Source organism: Perognathus longimembris, chromosome 23, assembly GCF_023159225.1.
Source record: "Perognathus longimembris pacificus isolate PPM17 chromosome 23, ASM2315922v1, whole genome shotgun sequence".
Classification (NCBI taxonomy): Eukaryota; Metazoa; Chordata; class Mammalia; order Rodentia; family Heteromyidae; genus Perognathus; species Perognathus longimembris.
Genome location: NC_063183.1, coordinates 25,152,541 through 25,167,124, shown reverse-complemented (window position 1 = coordinate 25,167,124; position 14,584 = coordinate 25,152,541). Strand labels below are relative to the sequence as shown.

General features: G+C 38.1%; 1 protein-coding gene across 1 annotated transcript in view; it reads left to right on the top strand.

Annotated features, from left to right (window-relative positions):
• Unc13c (unc-13 homolog C) overlaps window positions 1-14,584 on the top strand; it is a 280,832-nt gene that overhangs the window by 87,345 nt on the left and 178,903 nt on the right. Inside the window, exons 4-6 of the mRNA XM_048332735.1 lie at window positions 3,277-3,355; window positions 6,081-6,152; window positions 12,443-12,662. Coding sequence (XP_048188692.1) covers window positions 3,277-3,355; window positions 6,081-6,152; window positions 12,443-12,662 — 371 coding nt within the window. The remainder of the gene's footprint in view (window positions 1-3,276; window positions 3,356-6,080; window positions 6,153-12,442; window positions 12,663-14,584) is intronic.

Here is a 14,584-nt window from a genome sequence, read left to right as displayed (position 1 = left end):
AGAAAACTCTCCCACATTGACAGTCCTAATTTGAATATGAATCCCCAAAAGTTGGACTGTCATTTTCTAACAGACTCACTAATTTTGTTTGTATTTTTTTCATATCTAGGTAAAATTGATTAATAAATGATAGAAATCTGGGTCATAGATCAAGTTCATTTAAGAGCATTCTATATTGAAATTTTAATTACTAAGAAACCATGGTGTCATAATTTAATTGGATTTTTAATAGTATATAAAATTATGTTTTGGTTTACAACAGATGGTATCTTCATTTTGATGAAAATTAGAATTTAAAAAAAAACAACTGTAGGAACTGATGACGAATCCTATATGGGAAGTGAATCATCAATTAAAACAGACACAAATGTTCATTCAGTCTTGACAATAATTGGAAAAGAGGGTAGGAAGGAAACATCTTAAAGAGCCAATAATTAAATGACTAATGTAATGATCTTTATGAAAGTTCTGCTCACTGTATGTAAAACGTGAAATGTTGGGTAAAACTAGCAAAATATATTACTGTGTCCTACCATTAAACAAATACAAAGAGGTATTGTAAAAGTCTGAAAGAGAATCCAATTGTGTTATGGAAAGGGGATTTAGAATGATTTATTATTATTATTAATGTTCTATAATGCTAAAATGATTAATTATATAGCCTCTAGCTGTCTTGAAAATACTATGTATTGGTTTTTATCTAGGACTTCACATTCAATTAATTTAATAACTCTGTTGAATATGAAAGTTCACCTGTTTTTTTATGTCTAATAGAAATTAGCTTGTCTTTATATAATAACCAATTTGGCATCAACCTTTTATTTGTGTAATGAAAATATCTTTGTCTCATATTTATAAAGATCTACCTTTTGAAAAATCTACTGGTAATTTTTCTTTTTATTATCTTATGTTTGATTTGTTACATCACCTTAAACTCAGAGATAAAATTTAATGATTTTATAGGATGGAATATGATGTGAAGAACATGTATAAATTGTGAAATGACAAACTCTAGCTAATTAGCGTGCATATTACATTTCATGCCATTTGGGGATGGGATCACCCACTATGGGCATTTTAGGAGAAAAAGGAGTGTAGATTGGTTGAACTTGTTCTCCTCATCTCAGTGGAACTTTGTATCCTTTGATGAACATCTCTCAAGGATTCTCCATCCCTTCCAACTGATCCAGCTCTAGGTAACCACGAATCTGTATTGTGGACCTTTGTGATCAACCTCTACACCTTCCAGATATGAGTGAAATCATGTGGTATTTGTCTTTCTGTGCCCAGCATCATTAACTTAGTGTAACTTCCTTTAGATCATTCATGTTGCAAAATCGACTTTCCTTCATTTATAAGGAGTGTTGTGTGTGTGCGTGCGTGTGTGCATGTGTGTGCATGTGTGCGTGCCAGTTGCTCTGCCTCTTTACCTGTATATGGATACTCATATTGATTCCAGTGTCTCAACTGCTGGGAAAAGTGCTGATATAAACTATAGGAGTGTAAAGATTTCCTGTCCTTTAGATATACACATAAAAGTGAATTGTTGTCCTATTAAACTTTTAGAGAAATCACATTGTTTTTCATAATGACTTTACTGTATTACATGCTCATCAACATGGTATGTGGGGGTCATTTTTGTCCCACATCTTGGCCAATGGTTATCTTCATCTTATTGATAAAAAGCACTGTAACAGGGTGGTATACCCTCATGGGTATCTCACTTATCTTTGATGATGAGTGATGTTGAGGCAAAAAGAAGCTGGAGATCTGGTTTAACTGGTAGAGCACCTACCTACCAAGCAAAAGGCCCTGAGTTCAACCCCCAATACCACCCCCAGTGGAAGGGGAAAGTAAATTGCTCTTAAGAACATGAGATTTGAGATCAGGTTATCCTACAATGGAAACCAAGCTGTGCCATGGAATGACTGTATGACCAGAGTATAAGCAAGTTTTGTAATTCTAGCTTCCTCAAATGTAAAATAGGATTATTTTTGTGGGCCTAATCATACTTCACTGCTGTAGATAAGAAATGACCCAGTCATAGGAACAGGAGATCCTCAGTTGCCTAAGAGTGTACACAGGTTAAACCCTACCCACTGCCCTTTCTAAACGGTACCTTTTAGATGGTCCAAAGCATTTTGTATCCATTTCTTCACTTATAAAATGAGGAAAGTAATTAACCTACATGCCATAAGAATCTCTCAGGATCAAATGAGATCATACAAGTAATGTATTTAGAATAATAGCACTCTTTTTTTCTTCTGGCTGGTCCTGGAGCTTGAACTCTGGGCCTGGGCACTGTCTCTGAGCTTTTGTACTCAAAGCTAGCTCTACCACTTGAGCTACATCTCTGCTTCTGGCATTTTTAGTACTTTTTAGGGAAGATAAGAGCCTCACCGACTTTCCTGCCTGGGCTGGCTTCAAACCGAAGCCCTCTGATTTTAGCCTCCTCAGTATCTAAGATGACAGGCATGAGCCACTTTGACCCAGCTTATAGCGCTGTCTTAAATGTACTCTGAGGCCTTGAATTAAGTTCTATGAGAAGAAAGAAAATAAAAGAAATGGACTATATACAACTCAATTATATAGTATTTGGCAGCATATAAAGTTCCTTGCTCAATTGACAGTGTTTCTTTACATCGGCGTGAAAGTTATATTATTTAAGAGTCAAAACACTTCCAAACACTTGAAAGCAGCTAGTTAAGTGTGATTGATGTGCCATGTAGTAGAAGGGTATTTATTAATGTAAACGTTATGTCATTAATAATGCTGCTCACAGAGGGGTGAAGGCAAAAATTGCCTGGAAATCGCAGCAGAATATTCAAGCAAATGATACTGGCAAAATGTTCTTGAAACCATTCATCTGGCTCTCTGCCTAGGTGTTTGGTGTTTTGGATGGGAGAGGATTAAGCATGAGTTGATGTGAAGGGAGGAATTGGAAAAGAAGATGAAGGAAAGCAAGAATTAATAATGGAGTAAAGGGGAAAATAGGTTCCTTGCTCTTTTCCCGTTTCCAAGTCTGCAGCTTCTTACAATTCTGGAAAGCATTTATGTTCTCACCACTGCAACAACAGGTGATTGTTGGTGAAATGAAGGCCGTGTTAATGAACTTGATGATGTCTTTCTAGAGTCTTAGATCCTTGCTTCTTTATGAATTAGCCCAAACCCAACGGCATCTATTTCATTTTTTCCAGCCTTTATATAATACACATTGAATTTTTCTTGCAAAATTATTTTATTCATTGAAATTATTACTCTTCTACACTCTTTCAGGGCTGGGCGAGGTCTTTATGGTATTGACAGCATGCCTGATCTCCGCAGGAAAAAAACTTTGCCTATTGTACGAGATGTGGTAAGTCACTCCCATTTAATTCTTCCTAATTTCCTGCATTGACTTTTCCTCTATTGAAATAATGATGTTCTTCTCATTAACTAGCTAGCTATAAATATTTGATAGAATAAAATACATGAGGCCAGATTCTACCAAGTTTTACATTTATTGTTCTTTAAACTATATTTGATGAGAGAAATGACTCTAACCTTTCAGCCTTTCTTGATATTCGTTGAAATTACAAATTAAGTTGAAAAGACTCTATGATTGAGCCAAAAATTACTTACAAAACCATTTGGTGTAAACAACTATACAACTTATGTAGGGGACAGGGAAAGGGGGAGAGAGGAAGCGGGGCGGGGGATGAGGGAGGAGGTAACAAGTTGGATAAGAAATGTTCTCGCTGCCTTACATATGAAACTGTAACTCCTCTGTACTTCACTTTGACAATAAATATATATATATAAATAAATAAATAAGCATAAGAATCACACAGTCTGCCAAGTGAGCTATTGCAATTGGATTTTGATAAACTCAATGTTATGAAAGACTGACTACAAGCTGAATGTTCAAGTTTAACTTCCAAAGCTTAAGACTTGCTTTGGGCTTCTTCAACCCAATAGAATTGAGTGCTTTCTAAAGGAAGCAGAAAATATTAATCAACTCTTTATAATATTATATGAGTGTCAATTCTACAGAAACTAGTGAACTCTTCTATCTAAAGAAAACCGTAGTTCCCAGGTCAAGAAAAAGTAGTTTTGTTCCAAGCATGATTCTGAATAACTCACTCTCCTATAATGAAATATTCTAGAGACTACCTAGAAACACATAGGACTAATAATAGTGGGATATTGGCCTTTATTTAATTATTGAAAATAAATGAGTTGGCATCATTAAAACATGTTTTTGGAGTTTGAACTCAGGGACTTCTACCATTTGAGCGAGGCCTTCAGATTTGCCCCATGGAATCTCATGGGCTTTTCTGCCTGGGTGGCTTCTAGCTTCAGTCCTCCATCTCTCCACCTTCTGCATAGCTAGATGCTCAGTCATTAGCCACCAGTGGCCAACTCAAAACACTATTATCCATGATTCAAAATATTGTGACAGGCTGGTCATGGCCAAGGCAAGAGAACAAGGTGTTTTTGAGATCCTGTCTCAGAGAAAAAGTTCTTCACTTTTCTATGGGCATGTTAGTTTTTGTGACATGGAAAAATATATTTTCCCCCAAAGAAATTGATATTTTTCCTTTAGCAACAATATGACTTTTTTTTTATACCAGTCATTTTAAATTTTGCTAAGGAAAACCTTCATTTTAAGGCCATCTCCTTGGTTTTACATAAGATCTTGCCTATTTTCTATATGCCTTGTCTTATATATGTTTATCTGAACTGAGGAGGGAAGGGGTACCACGGAAAGAGTGGGACAAAGGGTGAACCAATTCAGCAGTGACACTCACTAGACACCATGTTGGAAATGAACTATACAGCTTGGGGGGGAGGCGGGAGGGGAAAAAATGAGAGAAAATGAGGATGCAGTTAACACTGTTCAAAAAGAAATGTACTCATTATCTCACTTATGTAACTGTAACCCCTCTGTACATCACTTTTACAAAAAAGTAAAATAAATTTTAAAATGAAATTCAGTTTTTTTTAAAAAAAGATCTTGCCTAGGGAGAGCTTACTCTGGGAATCATGACATGCCAATATAATTAGGTCAGAGTACTGTCTTCATACTGTAGATGTTATTTTAAAGTGTTAGACTAATTTAACATTGTTACTTACATGCTCTTCCCACCTTTCATATGTTTAATTATTTAAACTTTGTTTGCTTTCAATGCTGGAATCTTCAGGCCATGGTAAGTGCTTTCCAAGTTATTTGATTATCGTTTGGCAATCTTCTCTCACACATTCACTGCCCTTACTAATGAGATAAAAGAGGGCAAGAGGAGGGAATTGAGGCATACAAGAATAAGAAGCTTAGTTTCTATAGAAATTTAACATCCAGTTCAATTCTGAAAAGCTAAATTATGTATACAATAAGCACAACATAGAAATGGGAGATAAACATAATTTAGAAGCTGTTTCTCATTAGTGATTAAAGATATGGATACTGGTGTGTATTATTGAAAAGAAAAAGGCCATTAGCATCAACAAGTTTTTTTTTTTATCAGTACTGGAGTTTGAACTTGGGGTTTCTGCTTACTTGGCTGGTGCTCTACCACTTGAGCCATGTCTCTAGCCTGACTTTTTCCTGGTTAATTGGAGAGAGAATCTATTGGACTTTTCTACCTGGCTGGCTTCCAACTTCAATCTTCTATATCACAGCTTCCTGCATGGCTAGATTTATAGGCATGAACCACCAGCACCCAGCTTAAAATGTATTATCTATCTCAATAAGCCTTCTGAAGGCAAACACCATACCATAGAGAGGGGTGGAAAGTGACTTCCACTTGGATATGTGCAAAATTTTATCTGCATGTATGACTTCATAACTCCCAAGAGATAATATAACCTTTCTAGGCCTCAGTTTCATTACATAGAAAGCATCGTAGGAGTTGTGGTTGTTAATCTGCGGTAACTTCTCCAGCTTTAAGAGTTCACAGTCTGTGTGACCGATTCAGAATCCCAGCTCCCCATTGCCTAACACAGAACTAGTAATCGCCAATACTTTAATTGCATTTTTCTAAGCAATGTGTACCTCACAACTTCCCCTATGTATTAATAAATCATAATCTTGTTTATTTCAGACCTTGGCCGCCCGGAAATCTGGACTCTCCTTGGCAATGGTGATTAGGACATCACTAAACAATGAAGAACTGGTAGGTGAAGTGCCAATGACTGTTGATGCATTGATTGGAGTTATAGGAGCAAAACCATTCTGCTTGAGCTACTCGTACGTAATGTTTATTCCAGTGTTTCAGGAGTGAACTGGGAGTTAGGGAAAGCCTAGCCCCAATAAAAGAGCCACAGAGCCTCAGCTCACTGTCCTACCACTTATCCTCCAAGCTTCCTATGTACATACATTTTCCATCAGAATATAGTCTGCCTGTTATTCTACCCGTGGAAAACCTTAATCAGTATTTTATATCTTAAGGTTCAAGTTTTGCCATTTTCCTCTTCTGGCTATTAGTTTCATCTTCAGGGCTCTTGAGGCATGTGATCATGTAGCATTAGCATCGCACTCCTTAGTATAGCTTGGTTAAGGAAGGAAGGCTGCTAGCTATGAGTTTGGTCCATACCACTTAAACTTCTAGGTCCTGTGTATTATGTAAATTTTCTGAGTCTGTATTCCATCATCTAGACAGTGAGGACCTAGCAAAACTGAAAAGATCCAAGAAACAGCACAGCCCAGGGCACAATAAACTGTATATATGAGCCCTTGCTGCTTGTGTTATTTCAGTGACTATGAGTGCTTTGTAGAAAATCCTTCCTGTTGGACTCTCACATCTTTGAAGTGAGCCCTCTAACTGTGCATTGTTCTGGCTTCAGTGCTTCCGTCGCCATTACTTAGTGCACCATCCGGCATAACATAGATGCTTGTGAATTTATGTTGAATGACAGAACCAGCCTGATGAGAAGATGTGAGACATCCATATCTAGGTGTCACTCCCAGAAATTCTGGCTTCATTGGCTTCAGGGATGTCTGTGGGAAAGGGATATTTGAGAATCCCGGTACCTATGCTGTTGATGTGCTGTGGAGGTTATCCTGCATAGTAGGCTGAGGATTTGCTGAGAAAATATACCTGTGTCCTCCCTTGTGGGAACTGATGTGTCCTGCCTCTCCCAAATTTGGCAACTTTGACATCCTTAGAGAATATAAATTGTGCAGGTGCTGTGTATCATTCATTCATTCACTCATTCATTTGTTTGCTGGCACCGTGGTCTGAACTCAAGGCCTCATGCTTGCTCGACTGGTGCTCTTCCACTTGAGGCATGCTTCCAGCCTGACATTTTGCTAGTTAGTTTGGAGATGGAGCCTCCCAAACTTTTCTGCGTGGGCTGGCCTTGGACCTTCGTCCTCTGGATCTCAACCTCTCGAATATGTCGATACAGATGTGATTCACCAGCTCCAGGCAATTAATGCAGTTCTCATTTTACCTTTCTGCATGCTTGACATGTAATGATAATTATTTCCCTCACTATTTCTCATTCTCTTCTGTTGTGGCCCTCTAGAGGGGGCCTGGACACGGGAACTGAAGCGGCGAAAATCAGGACACAGGGAATGCAGAGGCAAAGGAGCCAATACATCTTTTATTTTAGGAGGACTAGCACTTATATACTGTTTTAGAAAATAGGGTCCTAAAACATCAGTTTACAACTTCAATAGTAAGATTCAGACAAAAGGATATACATCATAAGATAAGACTTATCAAGGCATGGCTACATCTATTTCCTAACTGCTGTTTGTGCTGAGCTAACTATCTTAACAATGAAACTTCCTACCCACAATAAAACCCTCTTCCCATGCATCTGTGTGAACAAATCTTCCAAGGAACTCTCTTATTAGGAGAGGAAATGTCTCATGACCAGATGGATAACTCAGCCATCAGACTCAGAAAATGCCTTAGTGGAAGTTTTCTTCTCACAGGCCTCCGGTGTCCCAAGAGGCGTCGGCAGGACTTTGTCGAGGCTGAGATCACCACAGATCAGAGAATCATTCCACCACACTCTTCTTTCTATATTATCTTCCATCCAAAAGTCAAACTTTCCTATCATCATTTCACTTACCTGGAAACCTTCATACCCATTCAGAAGTGTGAAAAGCCGGAGAGTCCTCATATAGCCATTGAGCATGTCCACTTTGACTATCTAGCGACCTCAGCAAGTTTGTACACTGTTGTTGTTTTATAGGATCAAGAACAGAGAACACTTGCCTGTGGTCATGTTTGTACCTATTAGAGTTACGATGTCATGTGATAGTTTGGAGGTACTTGATATTCAAAATGATGGTTACAAATTCTGGCACATGAGGAAGCTCCCATTCTCTTTGCTGAATCTTGACAATTCTAGTCTTTTTCTCTTAAGGAAATAACACACTGAAGGATGTTACTGATAAGCTCCTGTTCTTTTTCTTTCAATATGACAAGTGATCTGAACTGTATATTACTCAATTTTCTATACAAAGTTAACAGGAAAGCCATAGATGTTAGTGGAATTCTACTACATGTTTAGAAACCTTTAACAGGGAAATGGATCCTCACTTTCTGTGTAAATGAGCTATCAGTCTACTGTTCACAAACTTAAAAAAAAATCATTGTACATTTTTTTTAGTCTTAGAAGACCTAAGTACAAGTATTTCTCTGTGGGTGTTGGGTGAATGAATGAATAGAACCTATTAACTCCTTCTCTAATATACAAAGCCTGTTTCCCAGAAGCCCATGTCTCAAAAAGTAAATGAAATATGACTTCTGTACAACAGGCGAATTAAATGTCACTCGTGACAAGCTGTCATGTTCAGTCATTACGTGGGGGACTAACATTAATGCTGACGTGAACCGTTTCCATGCTTGGTTGTGACGGCCTTGCTAGATCCCCTGGATGTGGAAGCATGAAATCTTTGCCTTTTCCACGAGGGAAGATGAGGAGGCCACGAGGGAAATGATAGCACTTTGATTTTAATAAAGGAAACACACACACACACACACACACACACACACACACACACACACACACGAAATAACAAAACAAATGCAGTCCTTTCTCCCATGGAAGGCAAGGAAAGTACTCTAAGACCTCAAGTGAGATATCAGCTAGAACTGCCTTCATGAACATAAACATCACCCTGTCATCCTGCAGTTGATGCTTAGACCCTTGCCAGAGAATGTTGATATGGAAACCAGCAAGAAGAATGCTTGATTTGGTCATCATATCTTTAAAAATATATTTTAAAAACACATAGTGCTATTGCTTGTAATTCTGCGCTTCATAAGCAGTTTTTAGCTTGAGGTACATGTTGGCCCAGCTCCACAATTTACTAGCTGTGAGACTTTAGGCAAATGGCAGACACCCTCTTGGTCTTGATTTTTCTCACATACTATTGCTTATATAACTTTTGTATCAATGTTTATAAGTAAAAATAGCCTCTGGTTTATTGTCTTGAATCAATTTGGCATTGATATTAAGCTAGCTTTATAACATAAATTGGGAGCTTTCCTTTCTTGAGAATCTCTAGCATGGTTTGCACAAGTAAATTGCTTGACCTTGAAGGATTGACACCACTTGCCTCTAAGGCCATCTGGACTTGGAATTATTTTGACAGTGGTTGTTTGACTACTGAGTCAAATCAGCTTATTTAACATAATGACTATAACCATGATCTTTAAACATTTGTTCTTGGCTCATTTATTTATTGCATATATTTATTTTCTATTTGTTTCAGAAGGTGTCTGTTCCTTTTTCTTTCTTTTCTTCCCTCCCTCCCTCCCTCCCTCCTTCCCTCCCTCCCTCCCTCCCTTCCTTCCTTCCTTCCTTCCTTCCTTCCTTTCTGGCAGTGATGGAGATTAAACCCAAAGAATCTCTCGCTTTCTTTGTCTCTTTCTCTCTATAGTACTTGAAATAATTCTAGGGTTTCATGTATACTAAACAAGAGCTTTACCACTCATCCATAGTCCTTAGCCTCCTTTTTCTATTTTTTAAAATTTAATTCTGTGTATTGGATTGTGATTTATAAAATTTGTGTCATTTTAATCATATCACAATTTGTTTATAAACAACTTTGGTTACAAGCTATTACTTTTCTGTAGAATCGATGCTATAAGAAATGTCTGTCTTATTGGCTCTAGATTGTTTCTTTCCTTTTCATCTCATTTGCTTCTGACTTGTCTCCTTTAGATTCATTCTATTCTCTCCTTGAATCTACATTGACAGTGACCTTCCAGTTTAGAGAACTGAATCTATTATGCATATACTTTAATTGCTCTTATTAAGTGCATACAGAAGAATATTTACAACAAAGGAAGTGAACAAATAGTAATGGTACATCCATGTATCCATTTTGGACTCATGATAAACACATGATTAATATATAACTTTTGTCATTAACTATTTGTAATTCCATTATTTCCCATGGTTCCATCATGACCAGTCCTTACAGCAAAGGCTCATAGAATATACTGCATTTAAGAAGGATGATTATTATCCATTTAGTATATCTTAGTCTTTTTTCCTACTGTTTCATGGCCACCGCCAGGAGATTTTTAAAAATTTAATTTCTACCAATGAGCTAATCATTAGACCTTCCACATTAAAATGCCTACAGTTTCTCCCAGTAGAGAGGAATTCACATAATTTTTGATTTCTTACCTATAACGACATAAAGCATACTTCATACCACTTCTATTATACTTGTTCATACAGACATAATAACATGCATGCATACATGCATGCATACCTTTTTCATTCAAAGTTTGAACTGGAGGCTAATAAACAAGAAATAAAAATGAAAAATATAAGTTTGCTTTCAGGTCATATCGTGTGTCATAAAAGATGAGCATATACTGTATTATATTTTCCTTTGATCAATGAGTCATTCACTTTATCACTGATGTTCTGTTTTCCTCATCTGTGGACTCCCCATACAAATTACTTAGGCAAATACAAATGACAGTTAGTATTAGTTATGAAATAATGCAAGTCCGAACCAAAGTCTTTCATCGATAGGCATATAACTTCTATTTTTCTGTTTGTACCTTTTATTACCAAAAATTTTACCTGAGCAATTTTTAGCTTGTAGAGTCACTCTTAGGTGATGATTATTCTGATGAGTAAATTGGCACTGAAATTATGTCTGTTTTTATACTCAGAAATTTATTCTAGCATTGTTCTGTTCTCACATTTAAAATAAATTTCCAATGCTGTGTTGTCTCTAAGGCCTGACTGCAAATCTCCCTGATGCTTTTGTTCGGAAATGGTGAAATATTTGCCTACAGGACAGAAAATCTATTTCCTTACTAAAATATGTGCAACAAATACATGAAACAAATGGTTTCCAACCAAGATTTTTTTGTCTTCTCATTAAAGAATGTGATCTTTTTGAAGTGAAGTAATTGGTCGACTTACACAGTGACACAAGGAAAATCCAAAGGATAAAGGGGAAAGTAAATAAACACCATGAGTTTGGTTACAGGTTAACATGGTAGAGGAAAGGAAAGAAAGAAGGCGGATAGAAGCTTTGTTCCAGGTGGACTCGCTGACAGTTGAAGTTCAAAGTACTGATTGTCTGAAAATACTAGTCATTGTTTTTAGCAGGAAGCTTGATTGCTTTATTTTTCAGACTATTTAGTTTCTTCAAGTGGCTGCTGTAGAATTGGCAATGTATTTCCTTCCACTATTCTAATTCTTCACAATGTGATATACTAATGCAATTTAAGTTTATGTTTTGGAGCAGATTTTGGTTTTGGTTTTGTGCCAGTCCTCTGGCTTAAACTCAGGTCCTGGGCACTGCCCCTGAGCTTTTGTGCTTGAGTCCAGTGCTCTACCACTTGAGCCACAGCTCCACTGCCCTCTTTTTAGTGGATAATAGGAGTTAAGAGTCTCGTGGACTTTCCTGCCCAGGCTGGCTTCAAATTGTGATCTTTAGATCTCAGCCGCCTGAGCAGTTAGGATGGCAGGCATGGTCCACCAAGGCCTGACTTGAATGTTTTGGTTTGAGGTTTTTGTGTGTGTGTTTTTTTTGTTTTTTTTTAAGTCAGGAACCAGGTTAGCCTCTGAGTGTTGAGGTAGCAAAAAATGTTAAACACCCTAGCCCTTATAGGATTTGGAGTGTATCAGGGAACATAAGTATCAATAAGTAGTATCATAGATTAACATATTACTTATCAGTAAGTTAGCATTACAGATTACTATGAATGAAATTGTATGGCAGTAGAACCAAGTTCAGCCTGGAATATTAGGGAGCATTTTTGTGTATGTTCAAAGAATTGAATGGGGCCCCAGAACACCGAGTGAAGAATAAATAAATAAACAGAATCGCTTGATTACTGCCAGTAATCAAGGGGATCTCTCAAAATTGCATTTTTGGAGGAAGAAGTGATAAAATGGATTGTTTGACATTGGATTTCTCCAAGTCCTCTGCCTTGACTTGTATTGATACCCTCTCTCCATCCTGCAGAAAATGCATGTCTTCAAGAAAACCTTGCAGGCCCTGATCTACCCCATCTCTTCTACTACGCCACACAATTTTGAGGTCTGGACAGCTACGACACCCACCTACTGCTACGAGTGTGAAGGGCTCCTGTGGGGTATTGCACGGCAAGGCATGAAGTGTTTGGAGTGTGGAGTCAAGTGCCATGAAAAGTGCCAGGACCTCCTCAATGCCGACTGTTTGCAGAGTGAGTACTTGGGCTGCCACAGTGGTGAGCAGATCCTACCTTACCCTACGTGTCTCCAGGCTGGATCTCATCCGCTCTGGTTTTCAACTTGTCATGTCTATCTCCTTTCTCCCATGACTTATACAAAAGGCACACATACAGCCCACAGATACACAAAGTGGATGCCTTCCTGGAGTGATGATCTAGCCCGCATGGGCATCCTCCAAGGATCAGGATTTACACCTGTCAAGTATGAAACTTCAAAGAGACTCAGTTCTTCCCAAGTTTCTGAGAAATTCTTGAAAATAATTATCTAGTCTGCTTTGGATCACTGGGACTCTCATCTTCCTAATTCTTTTCTGAAATCAGCGCGTTCTGTCAAAACTCATGGGGGGTGGGGAGAGAGAGGGAGGGAGAGGGAAAGGGAAAGAGGTTGACTACATGTGATCTGATTAATGGCCATGTAAAAGTATATGTAAAGTTACTTCTGAGTGGTCGGAGTTTGGTGTTTTATCTTCACAAGGTCTGGGGTTTGTGACTTACACCCTTTTGAGCCAAGAGGAATCAGCCCAGGTGATTCATACTGTTACGGTGCTTTCTGGAGATTCATAGGAGCATGGAAATATCCAGTTCGTTGCCCAAACAGGCTCACCTGCCTCATCCCAGTTCTTCTCCTGCTCTTTTACCTGGTAGTGCCTCTGGTACTTGACTGCCTTCCTCCCCCAGGCCTGACTGCCCTAGGGTGGTAGGTAGGAATGGAAAATACCTATGGAAAGCAGAGAGAAGAGAACTGGCTCACTCTTCCCCTTCAGTTGCAAATCGGTGTCAGCAGTCAGCATTCACCTGTGCTTCTCTAATTTGTGCATGGGTGGGCTGTCTTTAAAAGTTATTATGTTTAGGGAAAGAAAGGTGGAGGAAGAATTGAATTATGCAAAGTGAGAGAGCAAATTATACCCCTGAATGATGTTCATCTACTCTGTAAGGGCCTAAGCCATTGAACCATCACTGCAATTTTAAGTGAGGACAAAGAGAAAACAAATGTATTTGGTGGGATGGGGACTACATTCAGTGAGACACGTGAGAGATCACATATGATATTTCCCACATTATTTTTGCAATCTAGAAAAGAGATAACTACAGAAACTGGGAAAATCTTCAGAAAAGCATGGCACCTAAGTAACCATTTTTTTTTCCTCCAAGGAAGAATCCCAGAGTGCTACAAAATGAACATTTGCTTCATTTTAATATGAAACTGTGGCATTCAAGTACCTCCATGAAGCCAGAGTTTTCACTAAGAATTCAGCAAAGCAGATCTTGTGAGATGTGCTTCTGTTCCTCCACTGATCATGTCAAGCTGTGTGCCCAACCTAATAGAAACGATCGCAGACTCCAACATTAATAAAATCTGCCTCGCCTATTCTTGTTTGCAAATGGGATATTGATCCTGCTTTCATTGTTGCATTACCACATTTTGCACACAGGATCCTTTAAGACAGTTAAATTAATATGTATATTAAGCATCTACTGTAGCTAGGAGCTTAGGGGTTTGGGGTGGAGTCTTTTTTTGAGCCTTCAAAGCTTGGAAAAATGAGAATATTTTTTTTTCTGCATCCAACACTTCATTCCAAAATACAACGCAGATGAACACATGTGAGCACATATCTTAGAAACTTCGGTCTTCTACTCTTTCAACACTAATTATACAAAAATGTGTCCATGTGATAAGGACTCAGGAAACTTAGAAGTAGTATTTTGGTCTGCGCATGGTGGTACATACCCATAATCTCAGTGTTCAGGGTGATGAGGCAGACGGGTTGCAAATTCAAGACTAACCCAGGCTATGTGGGTTAAACAGTGAATGACAGCACAAGAACTATAATTTTAAAATACCTATATCCTATAGTGGTTTGAAGATCATCTTTCCATTCAAACAAGAAGAACTC